We start from the raw sequence: 23,370 nt of genomic DNA on the forward strand, positions 1-23,370 counted from the left end.
GTTGTCTGAGATCTCGGAACATAACCAGAGGGGCAGCAAGCCCTGTCAATGTGTCCCTGCGTCCAGTTTTCTTCTTTACAACGTTTTATTGGACTAAGATATATTCACACAGCCACTCCTGATGGTTCAGCAGTAAATAACCCACCTGCCAATGCAGCAGACTCAGGTTCGATCCCTGGGATGGGAAGATCCCCTGGAGAAGGACATGGCAACCCACCCCATTGTTCTTGCCTGGAGAATCCCATGGACAGAGGAGCCTGGCGGGCTACAGTCTGTGGGGTCACAGAGAGTTGGACACAACTGAGTGATTAAACCACCTCCACATTGTAACACACCTCACCCTTCAGGAACGTGAATCTATGCACATCTTACATGATTTACTCAAGCTAAAAAAATGGAAAGAAAGAAAAAGCCCTGAGTTGCAATGTACTTCCGGAATTTAAGTGTGTGGGTTCGCATACCTACTTTCAGAATTATATTTGGTGTCCAAGTAGGAGGCATTTTCCTTCTGTCATTTACAGATGATTTCATGTTCTCTGTAATATAATGATCACTTCATATGTTTATTCATTCATGAGGTGAAGCGACAGTCGCTCAGTCCTGTCCAACTCTCTGCAACCCCACGGACTGTAGCCCGCCAGGCTCCTCTGTCTATGGGATTCTCCAGGCAAGAATACTGGAGTGGGTTGCCATTTCCCTTCTCCAGGGGATCTTCCTGACCCAGAGATCAAACCTGGGTCTCCTGCATTGCAGGCAGATTCTTAACCATCTGACCCACAGGGGAAGCCCATTATTCATTCATACATATACTTCCTTAATGAAAACCGTCCAATGATGTATGTAGTCATCAGAGGTAAAAACCAGCCCATGCATTCATCAGGAGACTTTGACTTCCACAGAGCCGTCCGAGTCTTTGGGAATAAATACCCATGAGTGGCATGGAGCCGCTGGAACCTCCCCTGGGAACTCCTCCATCCCGACAGCCCTCCCTGGAACCCAGCAGAGTCGCCCACCCTCACCCAGGAGGGCAAGGGGAGGGCAGGACTGCCTCGAGTCCACCGATGAATCACCTGTGTTTACAAAGCAGACCCGGCAGGCATATCAGGATAACAGGCTTCTGTGTGCCTTTTCCCTCTCAGACCACGGACGAGCGGGTACAGCTGACGGACGTCCGGCCCAGCAGATGGTACCAGTTCCGCGTGGCGGCCGTGAACGTGCACGGGACCCGAGGCTTCACCGCCCCCAGCAAGCACTTCCGCTCCTCCAAAGGTCAGTGGTGCTTGCTGCCTGCCCACCCACCCACCTCGCAATGGGGGGCACATCCGTGGCGTCCCCAGGCTGGTACGGGTGGGTGTGTTTGGCCAGCATGTGGCTTTGCTGTGCTGAGCTAGTGGGACCAGATGCCTCTGAAGGAGCCGCGTGAATTCATGGCTGGGAGGATCCCTGGGCTTTGACCCCTGCAAGGCTCCGGAAACTATCATCATGATAATGTTTTCTCAGCTCGGACGGGCAGTTCTCTACAGTCAGCTTCCTCTCCCTGGGTCTCTCCGTCTCTTATGCATCAAGCGCCGTTCAGTTTAAATTTTTTGGAGAGAAAGCTTTCGTGCCTGCCGCAGATTCTTTAGTGTCTGAGCCACCAGGGAAGCCCAGGAATACTGGAGCGGGTAACCTATCCCTTCTCCTGGGGATCTTCCTGACCCAGGAATCGAACTGGGGTCTCCTGCATTGCAGGTGGATTCTTTACCAGCTGAGCTACCAGGGAAGCCAAATAAATAAAAATAAATTAAAAAACGATTCACCAGCTGCCATACTGAGAAAGGCTCAGACAGGCCTTCGCAATAATCAGGGAGAGAGAAAGTTGACTTGGGCCCAGGGGGGTCATTCTGGTAGAGACAGTGGAATTCCAGATAGACTCTGCAGTATTGATATGCCACGGGAGCTGTTCAATGAGAGCTCAGGAAGGATACAGCCTGGAGGTTTAGGGCAGGAGCCGTGGGAAGGAATATGCGTTTCCTGAGATGGGGTGTCTGTGGTGGGGAGTAAGGGCTGGAGAGGCCAAGACTCTGCTGTTGGCAAAGTAGTCTCCCAAGTTGCTCAGTGGTAAAGAATCTGTCTGCCCATGCAGGAAACATACGTTCGATCCCTGGGTTGGGAAGATCCCCTAGAGAAGGAAATGGCAACCCACTCCAGTACTCTTGCCTGGAGAATCCTATGGATGGAGGAGCCTGGTGGGCTACAGTCCATGGTGATGCAGAGTCAGACATGACTAAGTGACTAAACAGCAACAACAGTTATTTTATATAAAACATATTTCACATGAATATATTTCTGGGCCCTCCCAGGACTCACCGAAACAGCATTATCTCAGTATCAGTCTTGGGCACTCCCAGAGGTTTCCTAATGTTGATTGTTTGAGAACCACTTCGTCAAAAATATCATGTCATGTGCTTTGGATTAGTGATTAGCCTACGAAAGCAATTACAAAACTTAAAAAGAAAATTAATAACCCACCAAACCTCCAGAACTTAGCTATCTTACAGGAAAGCAACAGATTTAAGAAAACAATAATTCATGTTTCCATCATTCTAAAAATGCAAAGCATCCTGAGAATAAAAACATGGGTATTTTCCTCCAGTTTTCTTCATTTATATCAAGTTAGCTTCTTTGCTCCTCTGATGCAGATGGTTTTAGAACTATTGGGCAGACGTATTGAAGAAAAACCATCTGTAAGTCCTTTGTGGTGAGCGGCATCTATATTTGCTCAATTTCTGGGGCTTCCCAGGTGGCACTAGTGGTAAAGAACCCACCTGTCAATGCAGGAGACATAAGCAACTCGGGTTTGATCCCTGGGTCTGGAAGATCCCCTGGAGAAGGAAATGGCAACCCACTCCAGTATCCTTGCCTGGAGAATCCCATGGACAGAGGAGCCTGGCGGGCTACAGTCTATAGGGTCACAAAGAGTTGGACACAACCGAGCGACTGAACCAAACTGAACTGAAGTGCTTGTTTTCAGCTATCCTAAATATAAAGGGCAGTGTTCTTGCGTTGACCCTGCCGTCGTTACACGTGCAGAAATGGTGCTTCCGTGGTTGTTATTGAGCCACTCAGTCGTGTCCGACTCTCTGCGACCCCATGGATGGCAGCATGCCAGGCTCCCCTGTTCTTCGCCATCTTCCGGAGTTTGCTCAAACTCCTGTCCATGGAGTCGATGGTGCTTTCATGGTCAGCCTCAACACTGCAGTCTGTCTCCTGCAATTTCAGATCCGTCCGCACCCCCGGCCCCAGCCAACCTCCGGCTGGCGAACTCCACCGTCCACAGTGACGGAAGCGTGGCCGTGACCATCGCGTGGGATGTCCCTGAGGAACCAGACATCCCGGTGCACCACTACAAAGTCTTCTGGAGCTGGACGGTCAGCGGCAAGTCCCTTGTGCCGACCAAGAAGAAGAGGAGGAAGACCACAGATGGGGTAAGTGCCCATCCCGGGGAGGGGGCCCGACGGCCCGTGGGGGGGGGTGAACTCAAGGCGCCTGGTTTAAGGGCAGCCTCCAGTGAGCCCAGAAAAGGGGTGGATGATGGATGAATTCGCATCTCTTCCCTCTGGCCGAAGAGGGTCAGCGACCAGAGGACCACACCGGCCACTCAGCCTCAGACATTTTAGGTTGAGAACGCTTGGATGTCATCTGTTGACTTACTTGTATCCAAAAGGGACGGCACAAACTCTAGAAATCAAAGGGACTGGAATGCTATCCATCTTACCTGTCTAGCTACTGAAAATGGTACAGTTCAAAATGTCCTTGACATGGAGGTTTGCTTTTTTTTTTTTTTTTTAAGCGATCCTTCTGAATTGGGGAGTTAAAGTTCATACCTTTTCTGTTGTGTTGCAAGGTGCTCCCATCTGTAATGTCATTGCCGGAACTGCAGACAGTTTCCAAGATGTATGTTTGACAATATATGTTTCTCATTGATTAAAAGGACGTGGGATGGCTTATTTTCCACATACCAAGAAGTAAAATCTTCACCAAAACATTTCATGCAATGAGATCTCCATAACACTGGACGTTTTGCATTGTGTGACATGCTTAATGTATAAAAAACATGTCCTTTTATTACACACTTCTTTATCTTGTTGTTATAAAACATAAATGAACAACTTCCCCTCTAATTTATAAGGTCGAATTCCATAAATTAATGTTGAAAAGTGCTTTAAAAATATAGCAGCAATATTTTTTTAAATGAACATTCCAGTATCTGTGCCATGGAGGATTGTAAAACATGTCTCTACCAGTTCACATCACTGATATCCAGCTGCGATGCTGTTTTGGTTTATTTGTAAGAAACTTTCTGACAGTTCCAGGTTTCATTTCACAGCACTCTGCAACAAGTGATAATTGATAATGTGTGCTCATCTCATAGAAAGTGCTGAAAGAGATGAAGGTGGGAAATCACAGAAATGGAAATCAGAATGTGACATGGCAAAATATATGCATATATAGTATATGTATAGTATATATATATAGTCCATGTGGTATCAGGTGGCCCCTCGACTAAAAGGAGATTGTGTGTGTATGTGTGTGTGTGTGTGTATTTTGTGCATCTTCAGGATGTGTCTGTGTGTGTATCCTGTCTCATTTGCAGGATGTTTGTGTGTGTGTCTGTGTGTGTCTGTGTCCTATGACAGTTACAGTGTGTGTGTGTGTATCCTGTGCCATTTGCAGAGTCTGTGTGTTTCCTCACCATTGCAGGAGGGATACACACCATTGCCTGTGTATTCTCTACCATTTGCAGGATGTGTGTGTGTTTGTGTGTGTATGCTGTGCCATTTGCAAGATGTGTGTGAGTGTGTGTGTATCCTGTGACACTGGAGGGTGTGTGTGTATCCTGTATCACTTGCCAGGATATCTGTATATGTGTGTGTGAATCTTGTGCCGTTTGCAGGATGTTTGTGTGTGTCTGTGTGTGTTAGTGCCATTTGTAAGATGTGTGTCTGTGCCTATTTTGTGCTATTTGCTGTGTGTGTGTGTCTTCAGCCATTTGCAGGATATATGTGTGTGTGTTTGTGTATTCTATGGCATTTGTAGGATATATATGTGTACGTGTGTGTGTATTTTATGCCAGTTCTAGGATTGTGTATGTGTTTGAATAGTTTGCCACTGGCAGGATGTGTTTGTGTGTGCGTATCCTGTGCCTTTTGCAGGATGGGCATGTGTGTTTGTGTGTGTAGCCTGTGCAATTTGCAGAGTGTGTGTGTGTGTATGTGTGTATCCTGTGCCTTTTGTGGGGTGTGTGTTTGTGGGTATCCTGTGCCATTTGCAGGATGGGTGTGTATGTGTACCCTGTGTCATTTGCATGGTGTATGTGTGTGTCCTGTTCCATTTGCAGGGTGTGTGTGTGTGTGTGTGTGTGTGTGTGTGTGTACCATTTCCTGTATGTGTTCCTCCACAGGTAATTGAACCCTGGCCCCAATGCTGAAAGCACCAAATCCCAGCCAGTGCACTACCACAGAGCTGCCCATGTCCTATCTTTTGACAAATGTTTGAATTCTAAGACCACAAGCTTATTTCTCTTCATTCCCAGTTCTTGTAAGGGACTTTATTATCATACCCGCAAGCCATAAAAACATGCTTTAAAAAGCATTCTGTCAAGTTGATTTTTCTTAGCAACTTCCGGTGGAAGTTTTCTCATAGAAGACGGAGGATCCGTATCGGAGAAATACAGCGACTGTCAGTTTGCTGGGTCTTTGCAGGTGTGTGCTGACGTGAGCCTCTGCTAGTCTGTTATAAAGGGCTCTCGTCTCTGTGAGCTGCTTCCAGTAAGGAGTGAGGGACACACACACACACACACACACACACACACACACACACACGCTGCCAGTGGCACATGTTTCAGACACACACACAATTCTAGAACTGGCACAAAATACACACTCACACACATACCCTGCAAACTGCACAGGATACACACACACACACACAGACACACACACCCATCCTGCAAAAGGCACAGAACACACACACATACACACAAACACATCCTGCTAATGGCGCAGGATTCAAACACATATACAATCCTAGAACTGTGAGCTCTAGGACTGAGTTATTCATCCTCACTAACTGCAGAGCATCCGATAATGGGATTAGTGACACAGTTTCAAAAAAACATAAAAAGATGCTTTTGCGTGACGCTTATTTGGATCCACGGCACGACTGGCTTTGCTAAAGACGTAGAAGGTTCCATGATCTGAGTCTGGGCGGAGGTCAGGTGGGAGCTGGTGGGATCCCGGAGGACCCAGGGCCTCTGGCGGGAGGCTCAGGGTCTGGGCGGCTTGTGACGCAGTCTCGTCTCCCCTCCGCCTGCAGTCTCAGAACTCGGTGACCCTGGAGCCGCTGCAGCTGGGCTGTGACTACACAGTGGAGCTGCAAGCCATCACCTACTGGGGCCAGACGCGCCTCAAGAGCGCCAAGGTGTCCCTGCGGTTCACGTCTGCGCATGCCGCCCACAACAGTGAGTTCGCACGGTTCCCTTCCCTCCCTTCCTGTCTCCACCCGGCAGGTCTTCCTACCGGCACGCGTGTGACTGTGTCCTGTGAACCAGTACAGTGTGCACGCGTTACCTTGGCGTCTTCCTCACGGTCTTTGTCTATTTCGCGCGCAATGTTTTGGCGGCATAACGGAAACTTTGGAAGAAAAGGTGTCTCATCCTAGCAGATGCTAATATTGACATGATTCAGGGTCCTTATTCTAATGGAAAGTTCAGAAGGAAAGGTGTCTCATCCTAGCAGATGCTAATATTGACAAGATTCGGGGTCCTTATTCTAATAGAAACTTCGGAAGAAAAGGTGTCTCATCCTAGCAGATGCTAATATTGACATGATTCGGGGTACTTATTCTGATGGAGACTTTGGAAGAAAAGGCATCTCATTCTAGCAGATGCTAATATTGACATGATTCGGGGTCCTTATTCTAACAGAAACTTCGGAAGAAAAGGTGTCTCATTCTAGCAGATGCTGATATTGACATGATTCACGGTCCTTATTCTAATGGAAACTTCGGAAGGAAAAGTGTCTCATCCTAGCAGATGCCAGTATTGACATGAATCAGGCTCCTTATGCAAACGCATCCTTATTTTTTATAATTATTTTTTTAAATGTATCTGTGCTGGGTCTTCATAACTGTGTGAGGGCTTTTCTCTAGTAGCAGCGAGCAGGGACTATTGTTTAGTCACAGTGCATTGTGTTGGCTCCTCGTTGCAGACCGTGGGTTCTAGGGCAGACGGGCTCACAAGTTGTGGTACACGGGCTTAGCTGCTCCACGACACGTGGGATCTTCCCGGACCGGGGAGCGAACCCCTGTCTCCTGCTTTGGCAGGCGGATTCTTTACCACTGAGCCACCAGGAAAGCCCTGCCTTGGACTTTTCTGTACGACTTTTATCTGTTTCATAGATAGTCGTGGTGTCACAATGGCAACTTAAGAAGGTGTCTCATTCCAGCAAACGCTTGTGTTCACACGATCGGGTCCTCACGCACATGTGAACCTGTCTTCAAGGAGGATCCTTATAGCTTAACTCTCAGAAACTATAGATTCCCTCCTCAATTGCAACATGCATTTGAGTCATAATGGCAACTTAAGAAGGTGTCCCATTCCAGCAAACGCTTGTATTAACACAGTTGGGTCCTCACGCAGATGTGTACTGGTCTTGGAGGAGGATCCTTATAGCTAAACTCTCAGAAACTGTGGATTCTCTCCTCACACGCAACATGCATTTGAGGCTTTCAACCCCTTTTTTTGTGGGTTTCACACAGTGGTCACGATTCCTGCAGCAGGCTACCCAGTACCGCACTGGGAGCCGTGACCACGTCACCCCACGCTCACGTCTTAGGCGCCAGTGTTATCGAGCTCTTCTGTGCCCATGAACTCAGCACAGCGAGAGGAGAGGCGTATGAGGCCCTTGTCTCTGAGCCAGATGTTGGGTGGTGCGGTGTTTCTGGCGTTTGCCGACAGCTGGGGAGTGGCATGCAGGGCCGTGGGGAGGCTCCTGGAGCTGGGCTGATGCAAGGCCCTCCCAGAAGAGGCTGCAGGCCTCTCCACGAGTGTTGCTACCCCAGGCTCACAGGGTCTGCCTTTCGTCATGGCTCCTGGCCTGGGTCCGACCAGGACGGCGTGACAAGCATCTAGAATTTAGGAAAGAGTAGGTTGAAGCTGAAACTCCAATACTTTGGCCACCTGATGCGAAGAGCTGACTTATTTGAAAAGACTCTGATGCTGGGAAAGATTGAGGGCGGGAGGAGAAGGGGACGACAGAGGATGAGATGGCTGGATGGCATCACCGACTCAATCGACATGAGTTTGGGTGGACTCCGGGAGTTGGTGATGGACAGGAAGGCCTGGTGTGCTGTGGTTCATGGGGTTGGAAAGAGTTGGACACGACTGAGTGACTGAACTGAACTGAGGCTGGCTCCTCTGAGTTAGACACAGGGATTGTCCATAACCATCTTCCTTGAGCTTGCCTGTGAGCTCAGTCATGTCCAACTCTGCGACCCCCATGGACTCCTCTGTCCATGGGATTCTCCAGGCAAGAATACTGGAGTGGGTTGCCAGTTCCTTCTCCAGGGGATCTTCCCAACTCAGGGATGGAACCTGTGTCTCCTGCATTGGCAGGTGGATGCTTTAACCACTGACTGAGCCACTTGGGAAGCCCTAATTACCTTGTACCACCTGGAAGATAATGGGGTCCAAAGGAGCAGATCCCCTTGAAACGGTGTTTTTCAAAAGAGGTCTCAAAACAGAGCTTCCTCCCTATTTCAGAAACGGGTCCTTTGGGAGATTAAATGGATTTGAAAAGTCCACTATTTGTGTGTGTAAGTCTGGGTACAGAACAACTTTTATGTAAAAATTCTCATGGAAACATCTCTGAACATTTAATAACTTCATCGATTTTTTAAAAGAAGTTTTTATTGAAGTGTAGTTGATTGACAACGTGGTGGCAATTTTCTGCTGTACAGCAAAGTGATTTCAGTTATGTATATATGTACATTTTAAAAAGTATATTCTTTTCCATGATGGTTTATCACAGGATATTGAACATAGGTCTCTGTGACACACAGTAGGGCCTTGTGGCTTATCCATTCTCTGTAACAAAGCTCACATCTGCTAACCCCAACCTCCCACTCCATCCCTCCCCATCACCTGCCCGCTTGGTAACCACCAGTCTGTCCTCAATGTCTGTGAGTCTGTTTCTGTTTCATAGGTAAGTTCATTAGGGTCATATTTTAGATTCCACAAGCAAGTGATATCATACAGTATTCGTCTTTCTCTGTCAGACTTAATTCACTTAGTATGATAATCGCGAGGTCCATCCATGTCACTGCCAATGGCTTCGTTTCATTCTTTTTCATGGCTGAGTAATATTCCATTGCCTATATGCACCATATCTTCTTTCTCCATTCCTCTGTTGATGGGCATTCAGGTTGTTTCACATGTGTTGACTGTTGTGAATAGTGCTGCAGTGAACACAGGGGTGTGTGTACCTTTTTGGATTATAATTTTGTCTGGATACATGCCCAGAAATGGGGCAGCTGGATCATATGATAGTTCTATGTTTGGTTTTCTTAGGAACTTTCATACTGTTTTCCATAGTGGCTGTACCCACCATTCATTAATTTCTTTAAATGCAGTCCTACATTCATCCACCCAGTATTCCTGGACTTCCCTGGTGGCTCAGCTGGTAAAGAATCCGCCTGCAAAGTGGGAGACCTGGGTTCCATCCCTGGGTTGGGAAGATTCCCCTGGAGGAGGGAAAGGCTACCCACTCCAGTATTCTGGCCTGGAGAATCCCATGGACCATATAGTCCGTGGGGTCGCAAAGAGTCAGACACGACTGAGCAACTTGCACACTTTAATTCATTCATCAAATTGTGTCTACTATATTATGCTATCATAAACTGTACTAGAGTATAAACAAATATCATATATATAGCAAAAAGTATATATATGAGTATATATACTATACAGACCATGTGTATGTGTACATTATACAGTCTCTATGTACTATGTGTTTCTATGTATTCTATGTAATACTGTGTATTCATGTATTAACACGAACTCACGCACACGTTACCGCCAGCCCTAGACACATTTGACGTCAGCCTTCCGAGATCCCAGTGTGGAGTCTGTAAATGCGTGGCCAGGGTGCCAGGGAGACTAGCCCATGGCACAGAGAGCTGCAGGGACATTGTGGAGGCAGATAGACTGACGTGGTGGTAGGGACTGAGCCTGCCAGCCTCCTCCTGCGGGTGCCCCACAGAGCACTGGGCATCACACTGCACGTATGCAGGGCTGGCACAGAGCACTGTGTGTGCAGAGAACCAGCGTGCAGGGGAGGTGGGTAATGAAGCAGGGGGAGGCACTCCCCCCCCCCCCCCAGAGACCGCAGTCAGTCCTGAGGCCACCCTGGGCGCCCCCCCACCTGATGCCCCACACGCTGAAACCAGAGCTGTATGTCGGGCTGGGATGGCTGACAGGTTCTTGAAATGGAACATCCTCCAAACCACGCTTTTCTCGTCTTCTTACCCCTGTTTCTCTCCACGGCCCTCCTGACCCGCCCCCCACAGCACCTGTCCCTCACCCCTTCTGTTCAAGCCTGAGGTCAGGAGAGGTCATTTTTCATGCCTCAGTTTACCTCTCTCCAGAAATCCAGTTCATTAGGCATCAAAGTCCTCTGGTGTCCTAATGTCACCTGGAACGTGGGGACCTATCCAGTTCTTACCCTTGTTCAGGCCGTTGCCCCCTTCCTGAGACAATGAATCTCCTAATTAATACAGGTTTCCAACCTGTCTTCAACATCAGTCTCGTAGATGACTGTCAGAAGAGTGTCTAGAAAATGTTAACTAGTAACACAGATTTCTTCCCCTCTCAAGACGGTCACGTATTCCTGGCTTCTCTTCACTTCTGCCCAGATCTCATGCTTTCCTGTTTCCCCAACTTATTACTCCCTGATTTCTCCTCAAACGAAAATCCTTTAAACATCTGATTTTCCTGAGACCGTACTTTTTCTTCGACCTGTGGTGGGGATTTCTGTCTTGTGCAAAGTAAGTTGGCCTTTTGGTATCTTTCCAGTTTTCCCAATAAACAGCGTTCCTTTCCCCTTAGAGGCTGGTATGGCTGAGAGCCATGAAGGGGCTGTATGAGTCCTGTAATTTAATATGCGTTTCTGCCCACAGCCGAGAATCCCATGGACAGAGGAGCCTAGCGGGCTACAGTCCAGTTCAGTTCAGTCACTCGGTTGTGTCCACCTCTCTGCAACCCCATGAACCACAGCACGCCAGGCCTCCCTGTCCATCACCAACTCCCTAAGTCCACCCACACCCATGTCCATTGAGTTGGTGATGCCATCCAGCCATCTCATCCTCTGTTGTCCCCTTCTCCTCCTGCCCTCAATCTTTCCCAGCATCAGGGTCTTTTCCAATGAGTCAGCTCTTCACATCAGGTGGCCAAACAATTGGAGTTTCAGCTTTAACAACAGTCCTTCCAATGAACATTCAGGACTGATCTCCTTTAGGATGGGCTGGTTGGATCTCCTTGCAGTCCAAGGGACTCTCAAGAGTCTTCTCCAGCACCACAGTTCAAAAGCATCAATTCTTCAGTGTTCAGCTTACTTTATAGTCCACCTCTCACATCCATACATGACTACTGGAAAAAACATAGCCTTGACTAGACGGACATTTGTTGGCAAAGCAACGTCTCTGCTTTTTAATATGCTGTCTAGGGTTATTCCTAACTTTTAGCTACAGTCCATGGGGTCACAAAGAGTTGGACACAGCTGAGCACGCGCGTACCATTTTACCTAACCAAGAAAGAGATCTGATACTTAACCTACCAAAGGCCACTTTATTCTAGGATTAACTGATTCCTGTCAGAAGGATCAGAACAATAAAAAAAAAAAAAAGTGATACTGCAAAGTACCTGAGACAATACATATTAGTTGGGTGTCAGGGTGGCCTCCAAAAGAGACTGTCTTTACACAGGATTAGGCAGGACACAGCTGAGTGTGTGTCAGGACATGCTTTGTAACCCAACATTGATGTATAATCCCATAAACACAAGCGTGACACTGTGACAGGAACACAATGTCTTTTCATCATGCACCAACCAGAAGTAAAGAATCATTACAACTTTCCAGTGTAAGCAAGGGAAATTATATTTATAGGAAGCAGTGCTGTAAATGTCAGCATATAAATTACTTTTTGAATGCTGTTTTTCCAGGCCTGCAGGCTACTAGGTGTTTTAATGATAAATGTTTCTATGAAAGCAAAGGCTGTGTGTTCACACAGTTTTATAAAAGGGTCCCTTGAAGGAAAGAAAGACATAACACTGTCTTTAATAGAAACGTAACTTGCTCTCTTGGGAGGCAGGAGGAACATTTCCAGGGGTGACCGATTCCAAGTGCTTGATGTAGTTGCCTCATGGAGCTGGAAGAGTATTACAGCTCTGCAAAATAAAAAGGGGGCAGAGAGAAAAAACTCCCAGTCTCGGTAAAGTTCATCTTAACTTTGACATCCAGAGAAATGGTCTAGTCACTCAGTTCTCTTTAACTTTCAGGACTATTAAAGAGTATAAATCAGGCCTCATACATTTTCAGAATGTGGAAAAATGGCTTTTATTCCATTTTTGTCTTCTGCTGGAAGTGGGGGACACGGTCAGAGGGAGGGACGTCCCCCCAGGGTTGAGGTTGGACCGTGTATCCTCTGTGTGTGGGCGTGTCCTGTGTGGGCATGTCCCCGTGTGTGGGCGTGTCCCCTGTGTGTGTGGGTGTGTGTGTCCTGTGGGGGGCGTGTCCTCTGGGGGCGTGCCCCTGTGCGGGGGCGTGGCCTGTGGGGCCTGTCCCTGTGTGGGCATGTCCCCTGTGGGGGGGGGCGTGTCCACGCGTGTTCACGCTGGAATCATTCAGTAAAGCAGCAGACGTTCAATCCTGAGATATATACACTTTTTTACGTCCGTAGTGAAAACTAAGCATTTCCATGGGATATAACAGGCCAAAGGGGGACAATATTCACAGAGAGGTTAAACAACCCTCCAAACTGTTTTGGTTATCTGCCAGTGAATTTTTAACATGACAGGTTATTAAAGGCATTAGATGCATAAGTGAGCTTGTGAAAAATTTAAGATTTGTGAAAAATCTTAAATCTTCTAAAAAAAGCTTTTTATTGGAGTACAGTTGATTTTACAGTGTTGGCATTAGTTTCTGCTATACAGCACGGGCAGCTATATGTATACATGTATATCCCCTCTTTTTAGATGCCTTCTCATGTAGACCATTACAGAGCATTGAGTAGAGTTCTCTGTGGTATCCAGTAGGTTCTCATTCAGTTCAGTTCAGTCGCTCAGTCGTGTCCGATTCTTTGTGACCCCACGGACTGCAGCACGCCAGGCCTCCCTGTCCATCACCAACTCCCGGAGTTTACTGATACTCATGCCCATCGAGTCAGTGATGCCATCCAACCATCTCATCCTCTGTCGTCCCCTTCTCCTCCCCCCTTCCACCTTTCCCAGTATCAGGGTCTTTTCCAGTGAGTCAGGTTCTCATCAGTTTAGTGTATGTATGTAAATTCCTGTCTCCCAGTTCATCCCACCCCACTCTTAACCCCCTTGGTATCCTTCTGTGTGTTCTCTATGTCTGTATCTCTATTTCTGCTTTGCAAATAGGTTCATCTACACTATTTTTCTAAACGCTATGTACGTGCATTAATATACGATGTTTATCTTTCTGACTTCCTTCACACTGTATGACAATCTCCAGGTCCCTCCATGCCTGGGCAGAAGGCAGAGGTTAAACCCTGTTTTATGGCTGAGTAATATTCCGTTGCACCTTCAATTCTTTTTAAAAATGCCTTAGGTGTAAGCAGCGGGATTCTGTAAGCCCACGGTGGCGTCAGGAAAGGGGCGCGTTTGGGTGCCTGTCTTGTGGGTTCCCTGTGACCCTGCCCCCACTCCAGGCCCCAGGCTTGCTGCGCTGGGGTCTGCAGACTGGGATGTCGGGCTTCTCACAGCCTGTGACATTGTGACTTAAAGATGACATTGGTGTTGGCACGTTCCAGGCACACGGCTCCAGAAATTGGAATTCCTTGGAATTTCTTGGAATTCCCTAAGTGATGAGAGCCGTGAAGGTGTGTTTTCTTACATGAGTGAGGTGATTTTTTGGACAGCATCTAAGGACAGGGTGGGGATGAAAGAAACACACTAGTGACTGGAGGGCTGGAACTTTCTGTCTCCACTTCCTACCACCACCTCTGCGGAAGGGAGAGGGGCTGGAGGTGGACTTCAGTCATCGGTGGCTAATAATTTAATACGTCACGTCTGTGTCATGAAGCCTCTGTAAACCCCAGACGCCAGGATTCAGAGGGCTCTGGGCTTGGTGAACGTGTGCTGGGAAGGGGGTTCCCTGGAGCAGGAAGCCCCACCCCCGTCTCCCCACCCTATCCCACGCCTCTCTGCCATCTGGCCGTTCCTGACTTATATCCTTTTTTCTTCTCTTTTTTCATATATCTAAATCAGATTTCACGCTTAGGCATTACTACCTTTGAAGATCAGTCAGTTCAGTCACTCAGTCATGTCGGACTCTTTGTGACCCTGTGGACGGCAGCATGCCAGGCTTCCTTGTCCATCACCAACTCCTGGAGTTTACTCAAACTCATGTCCGTTGAGTCGGTGATGCCATCCAACCATCTCATCCTCTGTTGTCCCCTTCTCCTCCCGCCTTCCATCTTTCTTAGCATCAGGGTCTTTTCCAATGAGTCAGCTCTTTGCATCAGGTGGCCAAAGGATTGGAGTTTCAGCTTCAGCATCAGTCCTTCCAATGAATATTCAGGATTGATTTCCTTTAGGATGGACTGGTTGGATCTCCCTGCAGTCCAAGGGACTCTCCAGAGTCTTCTCCAAGACCACAGTTCAAAAGCATCAATTCTTCTGTGCTCAGCTTTCTTTATAATCCAACTCCCACATCCATACATGATTATTGGAAAAACTATAGCCTTGACTAGATGGACCTTTGTTGGCAAAGTAATGTCTCTGCTTTTTAATATGATGTCTAGGTTGGTCATAGCTTTTCTTCCAAGGGGCAAGCGTCTTTTAATTTCATGGCTGCAGTCACCATCTGCAGTGATTTCGGAGCCCCCCAAAATGAAGTCTGCCACTGTTTCCATTGTTTCCCAATCTATTTGCCATGAAGTGATGGGACCAGATGCCATGATCTCAGTTTTCTAAATGCTGACTTTTAAGCGAACTTTTTCACATTGCTTACTGGTTTATCATCAATACAGGTTGAGATGTTATATCAGAGGAGTACTTGGAATTTTGAAAGTAGAAAAGGACATTATTTCTACAAGTGCAACTTCTAAAAGTCAGTAAGCTGCAAAAGGAAAGATCGGAGGCCAGGAAGTTTTGGTATCTTTCCTACTAAGCCATGTTAAACTCTCCTCTGTCTCTCTCAAGATGGAGGAATCTAACATGTTGGTCCTTCGGCAAAAACCCACCGAGTATATTGTTTTCATGAAATCGTATTTCAATATTATTTCATTGACTTCCTTCACAAGTGCAAAAAAAACCAAATCATGTATTGTGAGAAATAGTATTTCCTCTTATTACTGAAATCAGAGCATCTCTCAAGGTTGGAGCATGTGTGTTTCCTACCAAGTTAAATCTGGGGATTCTGTGTAATTTATGCTGCGTACTTTCAGGCCTGCATTACAGCCCGTGATGAATGGGGAGGTGACATCAACCTGGGCAGGAAGGAATCTGTAGATGGATTACGTTTTACTTTAAAAAACAGGCACGAAATATGGAAGGATCGCAGAGGGAAATCAGATGCACTGGGATTACCCTCGGGTTCCATGTGGCTTTTTAACCAGTAAGTCAGAATGTTGTGCACTGTTGTAGAAGAACACCTCGGGAAAAGTAGGAAGAGTACGATGCACACGCAGCCTCCCCTTCAAAGACGCCGGCCCGCTCGCCTCCTGGAAGTCGGGGCTCCGTTCTTCCAAGACACCCAGCTGCAAGTCAAGGTCTACTGGAAGAAGACCGAAGGTGAGCAGATGCTTGCTTACTGGTTGTTGTTCTTGAGCTTTATTTTACTGTTGGAGTACAGTTGATGTACAGTGTTGTGTGGGTTTCAGCTGTATTCCAAAGAGATTCAGTTATACATATATACAGGTAGATTCTTTCTCCAGGTGCGTTATTACGCGGAGCAGAGCTCCCTGTGCTGTACACTAGGTCCCTGTTGATTATTTTAAATATAGTAGCGTGTACCTGTCCAGCCCAGTCTCCTAGTTTATTCCCCCCCACCCCCACCAGTCCCCTTTGGAAACTGTCAATTTGCTTTCTAAGTCTGTAAATCTGTTTCTCTTTTGTAAATGAGTTCATTGGTATCATTTTTTTTAGATTCCACAGAGAAGTGATATGCTGTTTCTGTCCCTGACTCCCCTTACTGTGACCATCTCTACCTCCCTACCCACGTTACTGCAAATGGCATTTATTTCATTCTTTATAAAGCTGAGCAGTATTCTGTGTGTACGTGTACCATATGTATTCCTCTGGCAATGGACATTTAGGTTGCTACCGTGTCTTGACTATTGTAAATAGTGCTTCAGTGGGGTGCATGTACGTTTTCAAAGTGATGGTTTTCTCCAGGTATATGCCCAGGAGTGGGATTGCTGGGTCATAGGGTAGCTCTGTTTTCAGTTTTCTTAGGAACCTCCAGACTGTTCTCTGTAGTGGCTGAAGCAGTTTGCATTCCCACCAACAGTGCGAGAGAGTTCCCTTTTCTCCACACCCTCTCCAGCATTGATTGTTTGTACACTTTCTGATGACAGTCGTTGTGACTGGTGTGGGGTGATAACTCATCACAGTTTTGATTTGTATTTCTGCAATAGTTAGCAACGTTGACCATCTTTTTACATTCCTCTTAGCCATCTACATGTCTTTGGAGAAATGTCTTTTTAGGTCTTCTGATTTTTGATTGGGTTGTTTGTTGGTATTTAGGCGTATGAGCTGTCTTGTGTATTTTGTAGATGAAGCCTTCATCAGTCATAGGCAAATATTTTCTCGCAATTCTGGGTTGTCTTTTTGTTTAATTCTTTCGTTTGCTGGGCAGAAGCTCTCAAGTTTAATTAGGTCCCATTTGTTTATTTTCTGATTTTATTTTCACTACTCTTAAGAGGTGGATCCAAAAACGTCTTGCTGTGATTTATTTCAGGGAGTGTTCTGCCTGTGCTTTGGTCTAAGAGTTTTACGTTTGTTGTTTGCATCGGAGAGTTCTGAGCTGTCAGGGTGCTTGTGCAAACGTCACCATCAAGCCACACTACTGCTACTAAGGAAAACAGCTGAACAAAACGCGTGCACGCTTTCTTTTTTATCGAATGCCTTGCTGTTCTCAAGTCTGAATGGTTGTCCGTGGTTCCCAGGAATGTGTATCACATTCTGAAATCTGCTCCTGACATTGCATCATTTTAGGGATATTGACCTGTCTTCACCTCTTTCCTAGAAGTCTGGGCTTGTGTCTCAAACACTCAAAACCGTCGTTATTTTGCACTGTAAAGCTCTGTTCTAAAGTAATTATTTATTAAAAAGGTGCATAACGCAAAGAATTTGGAAGACAGGAAAAACGCCAGTTCTGTTCACAGTATTTCACGGAAGTAGCGTTTTAGTGGACTTGCCTTCACAACTTTCCTGTATCTCTCGTGTCTCACCCAGTTATTATATGTGTATGGGTTAGTCTCTCAGTGGGGTCTGACTCTTTGTGACTCCATGGACTGTCCATGGGATTCTCCAGGCAAGAATACTGGAGTGGGTTGCCGTTCCCTTCTCCAGGGGATCTTCCCAACCCAGGGATCAAACTGAGGTCTCTTGGATTGCAGGCTGAGCCACCAGGGAAGCCATTTTTATGTGTATGTAAAATGAACACATTTTTCAAATAATAAATTTGCATTTTGTGTATTGTTAGTATTTTTCATCACATTTTGAAATGGCTACCTTGATGGATATTATGTGTCGTTGTAATTGCACTGCAGTCAAACATTTAGTTGCCTTCAGAATTTCTGTGTTACCGTTAATACTGCAGTGAACATTCATCTTTAGAATAGATTCTGTTTTTATCTTTGAGATAAATTCATTTCATTCCTTTGTCTCCTCTTACAGTATTTGTTTTGCATTACTGAAATACTGCTTTTAGAGATAGTTGACATACATGTTATCACTTCTATGCATTTTAAGACACAAATCTATTTTAGGCAGAATTATTTTTCAAAATTCTTACTTTTCTGAGGCGCTATTTTACTCAGTGTGTCAGCTCCTGTGCCATTCGGGATATTGGTGCTGGAGCTCTTGTTCTGGAATTTTCTTCCAAGCTGCTCAAATTCATTCCATAGCTAAAATAACATTACCGATAACGTTTAGTGTTTTATTACTATCGTATGTTAATTTAAATTTATTCAATATTACTAAAGTAAAATTATGTATACATATTAACAACATTTAAATTAATATTAACTGATTAATTTTAATATTAATATTAAACTAACATTCAATTGTAGAATTTAGTTAATCCCTTGTACAGTCAGTTCTCCACATCAGCGGGTTCTGCATCTGCAGATTCACCCACCTGTGGGTCCCGTACTCTTGTCTACGGTCAGCAGCTGGTTGAACCCAAGGATGCAGAACCCGCAGGTATGAGGCGCTCACTGTGGGACTCCAGCATCCATCCTGGGAACGTGGTATCCAAGGCGGGGGGTCCAACTCCCAACCTCTAGTCGGTACCGGAGGATGACTGTCCTTACCAATTTAAAATTAGCATTGTATGTCAATATGGCATTAGTATCAATGAACTAACACATTTTATTATCGAACATGTAAGCATCTCCTATAACGAAAAGGTAAACATACAGGAGATGCAAACCTCTCAGGCCCACGAGAGGAAACCACCAATATCCTGACTTGTGAACGGGCACGTGTGTTGGACCTGTACTTGAATTTATGCAGACAGGATCTTAGCAGTCCGTACCTGGCTTGTCGCAGTGAACAGTACATGGGGGACACTCACCCAGTCTCCTGCAGGAAGCGGTGATTCATCCATATACTGCTGTACCGTTTGTCCCCGGCACACCTCCAGCTGTGAAGTTTCTTGTCAACAGTAGCTGGAGATTTGGTTTGGCCCAGTGATGGGCTGGTAAGAAGGACTTCCCTGGCGATGCAGTGGCTAAGACTTCACCTTCCAACGCAGGTGTTGCGGGTTCAGTCCCTGGTCGGGGAGGTAGGATCACACATGCCTTGGAGCCAAAAACAAAACGAAACATTAAACAGAAGTGATGTTGTAGCAAATGCAATACTTTTCAAAGGATCCGCATCAAAGAATCTTAAAGGTGGAAAAGAACAGCACCGTTGTGAGCATCCTGTGAACACACCTTCTGAGTCACATATGTCTGTACATATCCCCCCCCTCCCCCAGAGGTGAGACTCTTAGGTCAGAGTATGTTGACCGCGAGAAGAGAGAGTTTTGCACAGAGCTTGGGCCATGCACCCGCCCACCAGGAGGCTTAGATGTTCTCCACACAGTCTCCCCAAGTGGAGATCCCATCTTTTTCTCATCTCAGCTCTTCTGGTACGTGTGTCGTGATGGCTAGCTTCTCTTTGCATTTGCATGTTTCTGGTCGTCCAGGGCTTGGAACACCTGGTCGTGAGTTGATTGGCGATGGAGCTCCTCTTTTCCGAAGCATGCACCAGCTGTTTAGCCAGTCTGTCCTGCAAGAGTCCTTTATGTATGGAGTATATGAGTCATCTGCTGGTTTCATCTCAGTTTCTTTCTACTTTTATTTCTTTCCCTTTCCTGATAGTTCTTACTTTGGCACTTCACTGGGCTTCCCTGGTGGCTCAGCTGGCAAAGAATCCGCCTGCAATGCAGGAGACCCTGGTTCGATTCCTGGGTCAGGAAGATCTGCTGCAGAAGGGATAGGCTACTCACTCCAGTATTCTTGGGCTTCCCTGGTGCCTCAGCTGGTAAAGAATCCACCTGCAATGCCGGAGACCTGGGTTCGATCCCTGGGTTGGGAAGATCCGCTGGAGAAGGGAAATGGCTATGCTGGTTTTATCTAGGTCTTTCCTGGTTTTATCTAAGTCTTTTTCTAGTTTTATTTTTTTCAAGTTTATTAATAGTTCTTCCTTTAAGAGATGATCAGTTCATCATTTTGTCTCCTCCAGGGTCACTGCACTCCATGTCCTGAGTGAGAGCTTCCCTCACACAGGGTCACTCAGGTGCCCTCCTTACGTCCGAGGAGTGGTGTTGTTCCATCTTTGCCTCTCAGCTGGCTTTCGTTCGGATTTCATTTCTGTTGTAAGGATCCAGCGTTGGGCATCCGTGTTCCTTTATTTTTCTTTCCCTCTTTTCTTCCCCCAAAATAAAGAATTTTTTTATGGAAGCATAGTTGATTTCCAGCATTTTCTATAAAAATCATCAAGTTCTTACTAAATCATAAGAAAGTTACATCTTCCTTTTCAGACTTTGCACATTTTGCTTCTTTGCCCTGTCTTAATGCTAGCTGAGACTTTGAGCACAATGCTGACAGAAAGTGATGGTTATAGACATCATATTTGCTTGAAATTCCTTTCTGCCTCTTTCATTTCTGTTGATTCAAAATCACGAGCAGTCAGAAGCACTTTTTTCTTTGCTTTCTTCTGGGTTACTTGATCAGTTTACTAGTAATTAATTAGAAAACAGGTCTAACTGTTCCACTAATAATATGGAAACAGGTAGTAGTATTATTTATAAGTAAGAGAAATCACTGCAATTAAGTATCTCTAAGCAAACCATTGTATGTAAAACACTGTTCACTTGTAGTACTCGGACCAGAACAACGTGATGGAGTTTTAAGAATAGTTTCTTACGTAAGGGTGGAACTTAAGATCCCCTAGAGCAGCGGTCCCCAACCTCAGATCTAATGTTTGATCCTCAGAGGTGGAGCTGATGGAATAAATAATAAGAGAAAGCACACACAATAAATGGAACGCCACTTGTGAAAATGAAAGTGAAGTCGCTCAGTCATGCCTGACTCTTTGCGACCCCACAGAGTGTAGCCTACCAGGCTCCTCCGTCCATGGGATTTTCCAGGCAAGAGTACTGGAGTGGGGTGCCATTTCCTTCTCCAGGAATGCACTTGAATTGTCTCAAAAACCATCCACCCCCACCCCCCACCCCATCCGTGGAAAAATCGTCTTCCACGAAACCGGTCCCTGGAACTATCACGAAGGTCAGGGACCGCTGCTCTAGAGAGAAGCAGAATCGAGACCTGTCTCAACGGCCAGCACAAAGCGGGGTGAGGCGGTTGGGCACCCCAACAGTGAGTTCCCAGAGGAACTGGAGAACCCTGGGGAGCTCTGAGACAGAGGAGGAGAGGAGCTGGGGTGGTTTCCAGAGGAGGGAAGGGGTGAGTGAGGTCAGAACCCCCTGAGACGGTGCGTGAGGTGCTGGAGTCGCGGTCCGGCACGTGGTCACTACTCACACCGAGTGATGGCTCTGGAATCAGCTGAGTCAGTATCTTTGCAGCAAAAGGTGAGGACTGGTTCAAAGGATGGCTTCCACGTGGTACCAGTGGTAAAGAACCTGCCTGCCAATGCAGGAGACATAAGAGACGCGGGTTCCATCCCTGGGTGGGGAAGATCCCCTGGAGGAGGGCATGGCAATCTACTCCACTACTCTTGCCTGGAGAATCCCCTGGACAGAGGAGCCTGACGGGCTACAGTCTATAGGGTCACAAAGAGTCAGACACGACTGAAGCGACTTAGCACGCATGCGTGGCTTAAAAGTAACATGTGAACACGCTGTGGAATGTGTGTCTTTAAAGCTCTACCTTATGCTACTGACTTGAAAAGGAAAGATAGGCTGTGGATCGTCCGTGTCCATGGAACTGTGTCTGCTGAGCCAGGCTTGGGAAGTGGTTGGAAAGCCTTGGGTTTGCATGGAGATCTTCCTGGAGGCGGGGGTGCGTGTCCCGAGACCCAGGGTGTGCGCTCAGAGCCGGCAGCTTGCACAGCTAAGGGGCGGGAGGGACCATCGGACATGTGGCTCGGGACGTGCTCCTGTGAACCGCGCTGTAGCAACATGTGGGTCCTTGGGGGAGCCGTGGGTAACAACTGCACATCGTACAGCTGTAGTGCAGAGAAGTGGGGTCCAGGCCTGTCTGCTCTGCACCGGGGACTGTGAGGTTCCCCCTCCTCCGTGCCTGGCTCTGGGCTTGGCAGGAACTGGCCTATTCTTTGTGGTGAGAATCGCACTCTTCGATACGGGGGCCACCCACCTGTCCAGTGGGATTTTTCATTAAGATAAAGAGTCTGATCCCTTCAGCGGCAGCAGCAAATGCTTCAATTTGCTTTCTGGGCTTGAGGGATGCAGGGGTTCACCACGTACAGGAGTGAATTTGCAGCGGGGCACACAGGGGTGTCCGGTGGCGCCCTGCCCACCATCACCTGCCCTGCCCAGGCCTCTGCCCACCCCTTCCGTGAGCCGTGCCCACACTGTAGTTATCGCCATAACCATCTTGTCAGTACACCGTGCTCCTGTCATGATCGTTCTGTGTTCACCTGTATCCCACCTCCGTCCAACCTCACTTGGATGTCACCCAGGCCCTCTGTTACTTACCCCGATGCCTCTGTATTTCGGGTCCACGAGACCAGCTGCCTCTGGGAGGTCATTTCAGCACGATGCATACAGCAGCACCACCTGTTGAAAGAAAGGGTATGAATTTGCTCATCGGTTGACTTCATACTTTGCGTATAATGTACAGTTCTTCTCAAATCAACACACAGCTCTTGATGTCTGCTGTCTAAGAAGTTACAACCTCCATTCAGGGCTTCCCCTCTTTTAGCTAAACAGCATTGATGCCTGCTTGGTATCTCTTTACTTTCTGGTGGAAAAGTCCTTCTTTTCTCGTTTCTCAGAGTGCTCAAGAGCAAGTCCCCAGCGGACCCAGCATTCCATCAAAGAGGTCTGCGCTCTGAAAACCTCCCATCAAACGCTTGGCTTGAGTGCAGCCGGGACCCAAGGCCGATCACCCCGGGGGTGGGGAGGTGGGGGGCGATGCCTTTCACGCCCGCCCGGGGACTCTGGGTGATTGATAAACCCGGGCCAGCCTCTGTTCCCACACTCAGGCCTGGCTCCGCAGCACTTTTGTCTTTTTTTCCCCACTTGGTCGATCGCCCAAAGAGAAGACGCGGACAGGAAACGCGCCGCTTGGGTCGGAGGTGGAGACGTGACATAAGGGGCCCTGTTCTCGGGGGGGCTGGGGGTGCAGGTCTGATTTCTGCAGGGGTCACACAGCCAGCGAGGCTGGGGCGCA

At 47.1% G+C, this 23,370-nt stretch overlaps 1 protein-coding gene and 1 long non-coding RNA gene across 6 annotated transcripts in view; one reads left to right on the forward strand and one right to left on the reverse strand.

Moving 5' to 3' along the window:
• LOC145536926 (anosmin-1-like) overlaps window positions 1–23,370 on the forward strand; it is a 196,064-nt gene that overhangs the window by 159,600 nt on the left and 13,094 nt on the right. The window contains exons 6-9 of the mRNA XM_081567231.1: window positions 1,140–1,269; window positions 3,262–3,467; window positions 6,358–6,502; window positions 15,929–16,075. Of these exons, the coding sequence (XP_081423357.1) occupies window positions 1,140–1,269; window positions 3,262–3,467; window positions 6,358–6,502; window positions 15,929–16,075 (628 nt within the window). The remainder of the gene's footprint in view (window positions 1–1,139; window positions 1,270–3,261; window positions 3,468–6,357; window positions 6,503–15,928; window positions 16,076–23,370) is intronic.
• LOC145536928 (uncharacterized) overlaps window positions 1–23,370 on the reverse strand; it is a 453,923-nt gene that overhangs the window by 1,046 nt on the left and 429,507 nt on the right. For 2 of the 5 annotated variants that reach the window (XR_014076086.1, XR_014076089.1), the window contains 5 exons: window positions 22,674–22,754; window positions 19,086–19,311; window positions 18,648–18,817; window positions 18,303–18,414; window positions 11,865–12,484 (listed from right to left, as the gene is read on the reverse strand). This is a non-coding gene — a long non-coding RNA (uncharacterized LOC145536928). Of the gene's footprint in view, window positions 1–465; window positions 537–2,349; window positions 2,467–11,864; window positions 12,485–14,514; window positions 16,165–18,302; window positions 18,415–18,647; window positions 18,818–19,085; window positions 19,312–22,673; window positions 22,755–23,370 lie in introns of those variants that run through there. The other 3 variants (XR_014076087.1, XR_014076085.1, XR_014076088.1) reach the window with 3 other exon arrangements.

Source organism: Giraffa tippelskirchi, chromosome X (genome assembly GCF_054371585.1).
Source record: "Giraffa tippelskirchi isolate mGirTip1 chromosome X, T2T-mGirTip1v1.2.pri, whole genome shotgun sequence".
Classification (NCBI taxonomy): domain Eukaryota; kingdom Metazoa; phylum Chordata; class Mammalia; order Artiodactyla; family Giraffidae; genus Giraffa; species Giraffa tippelskirchi.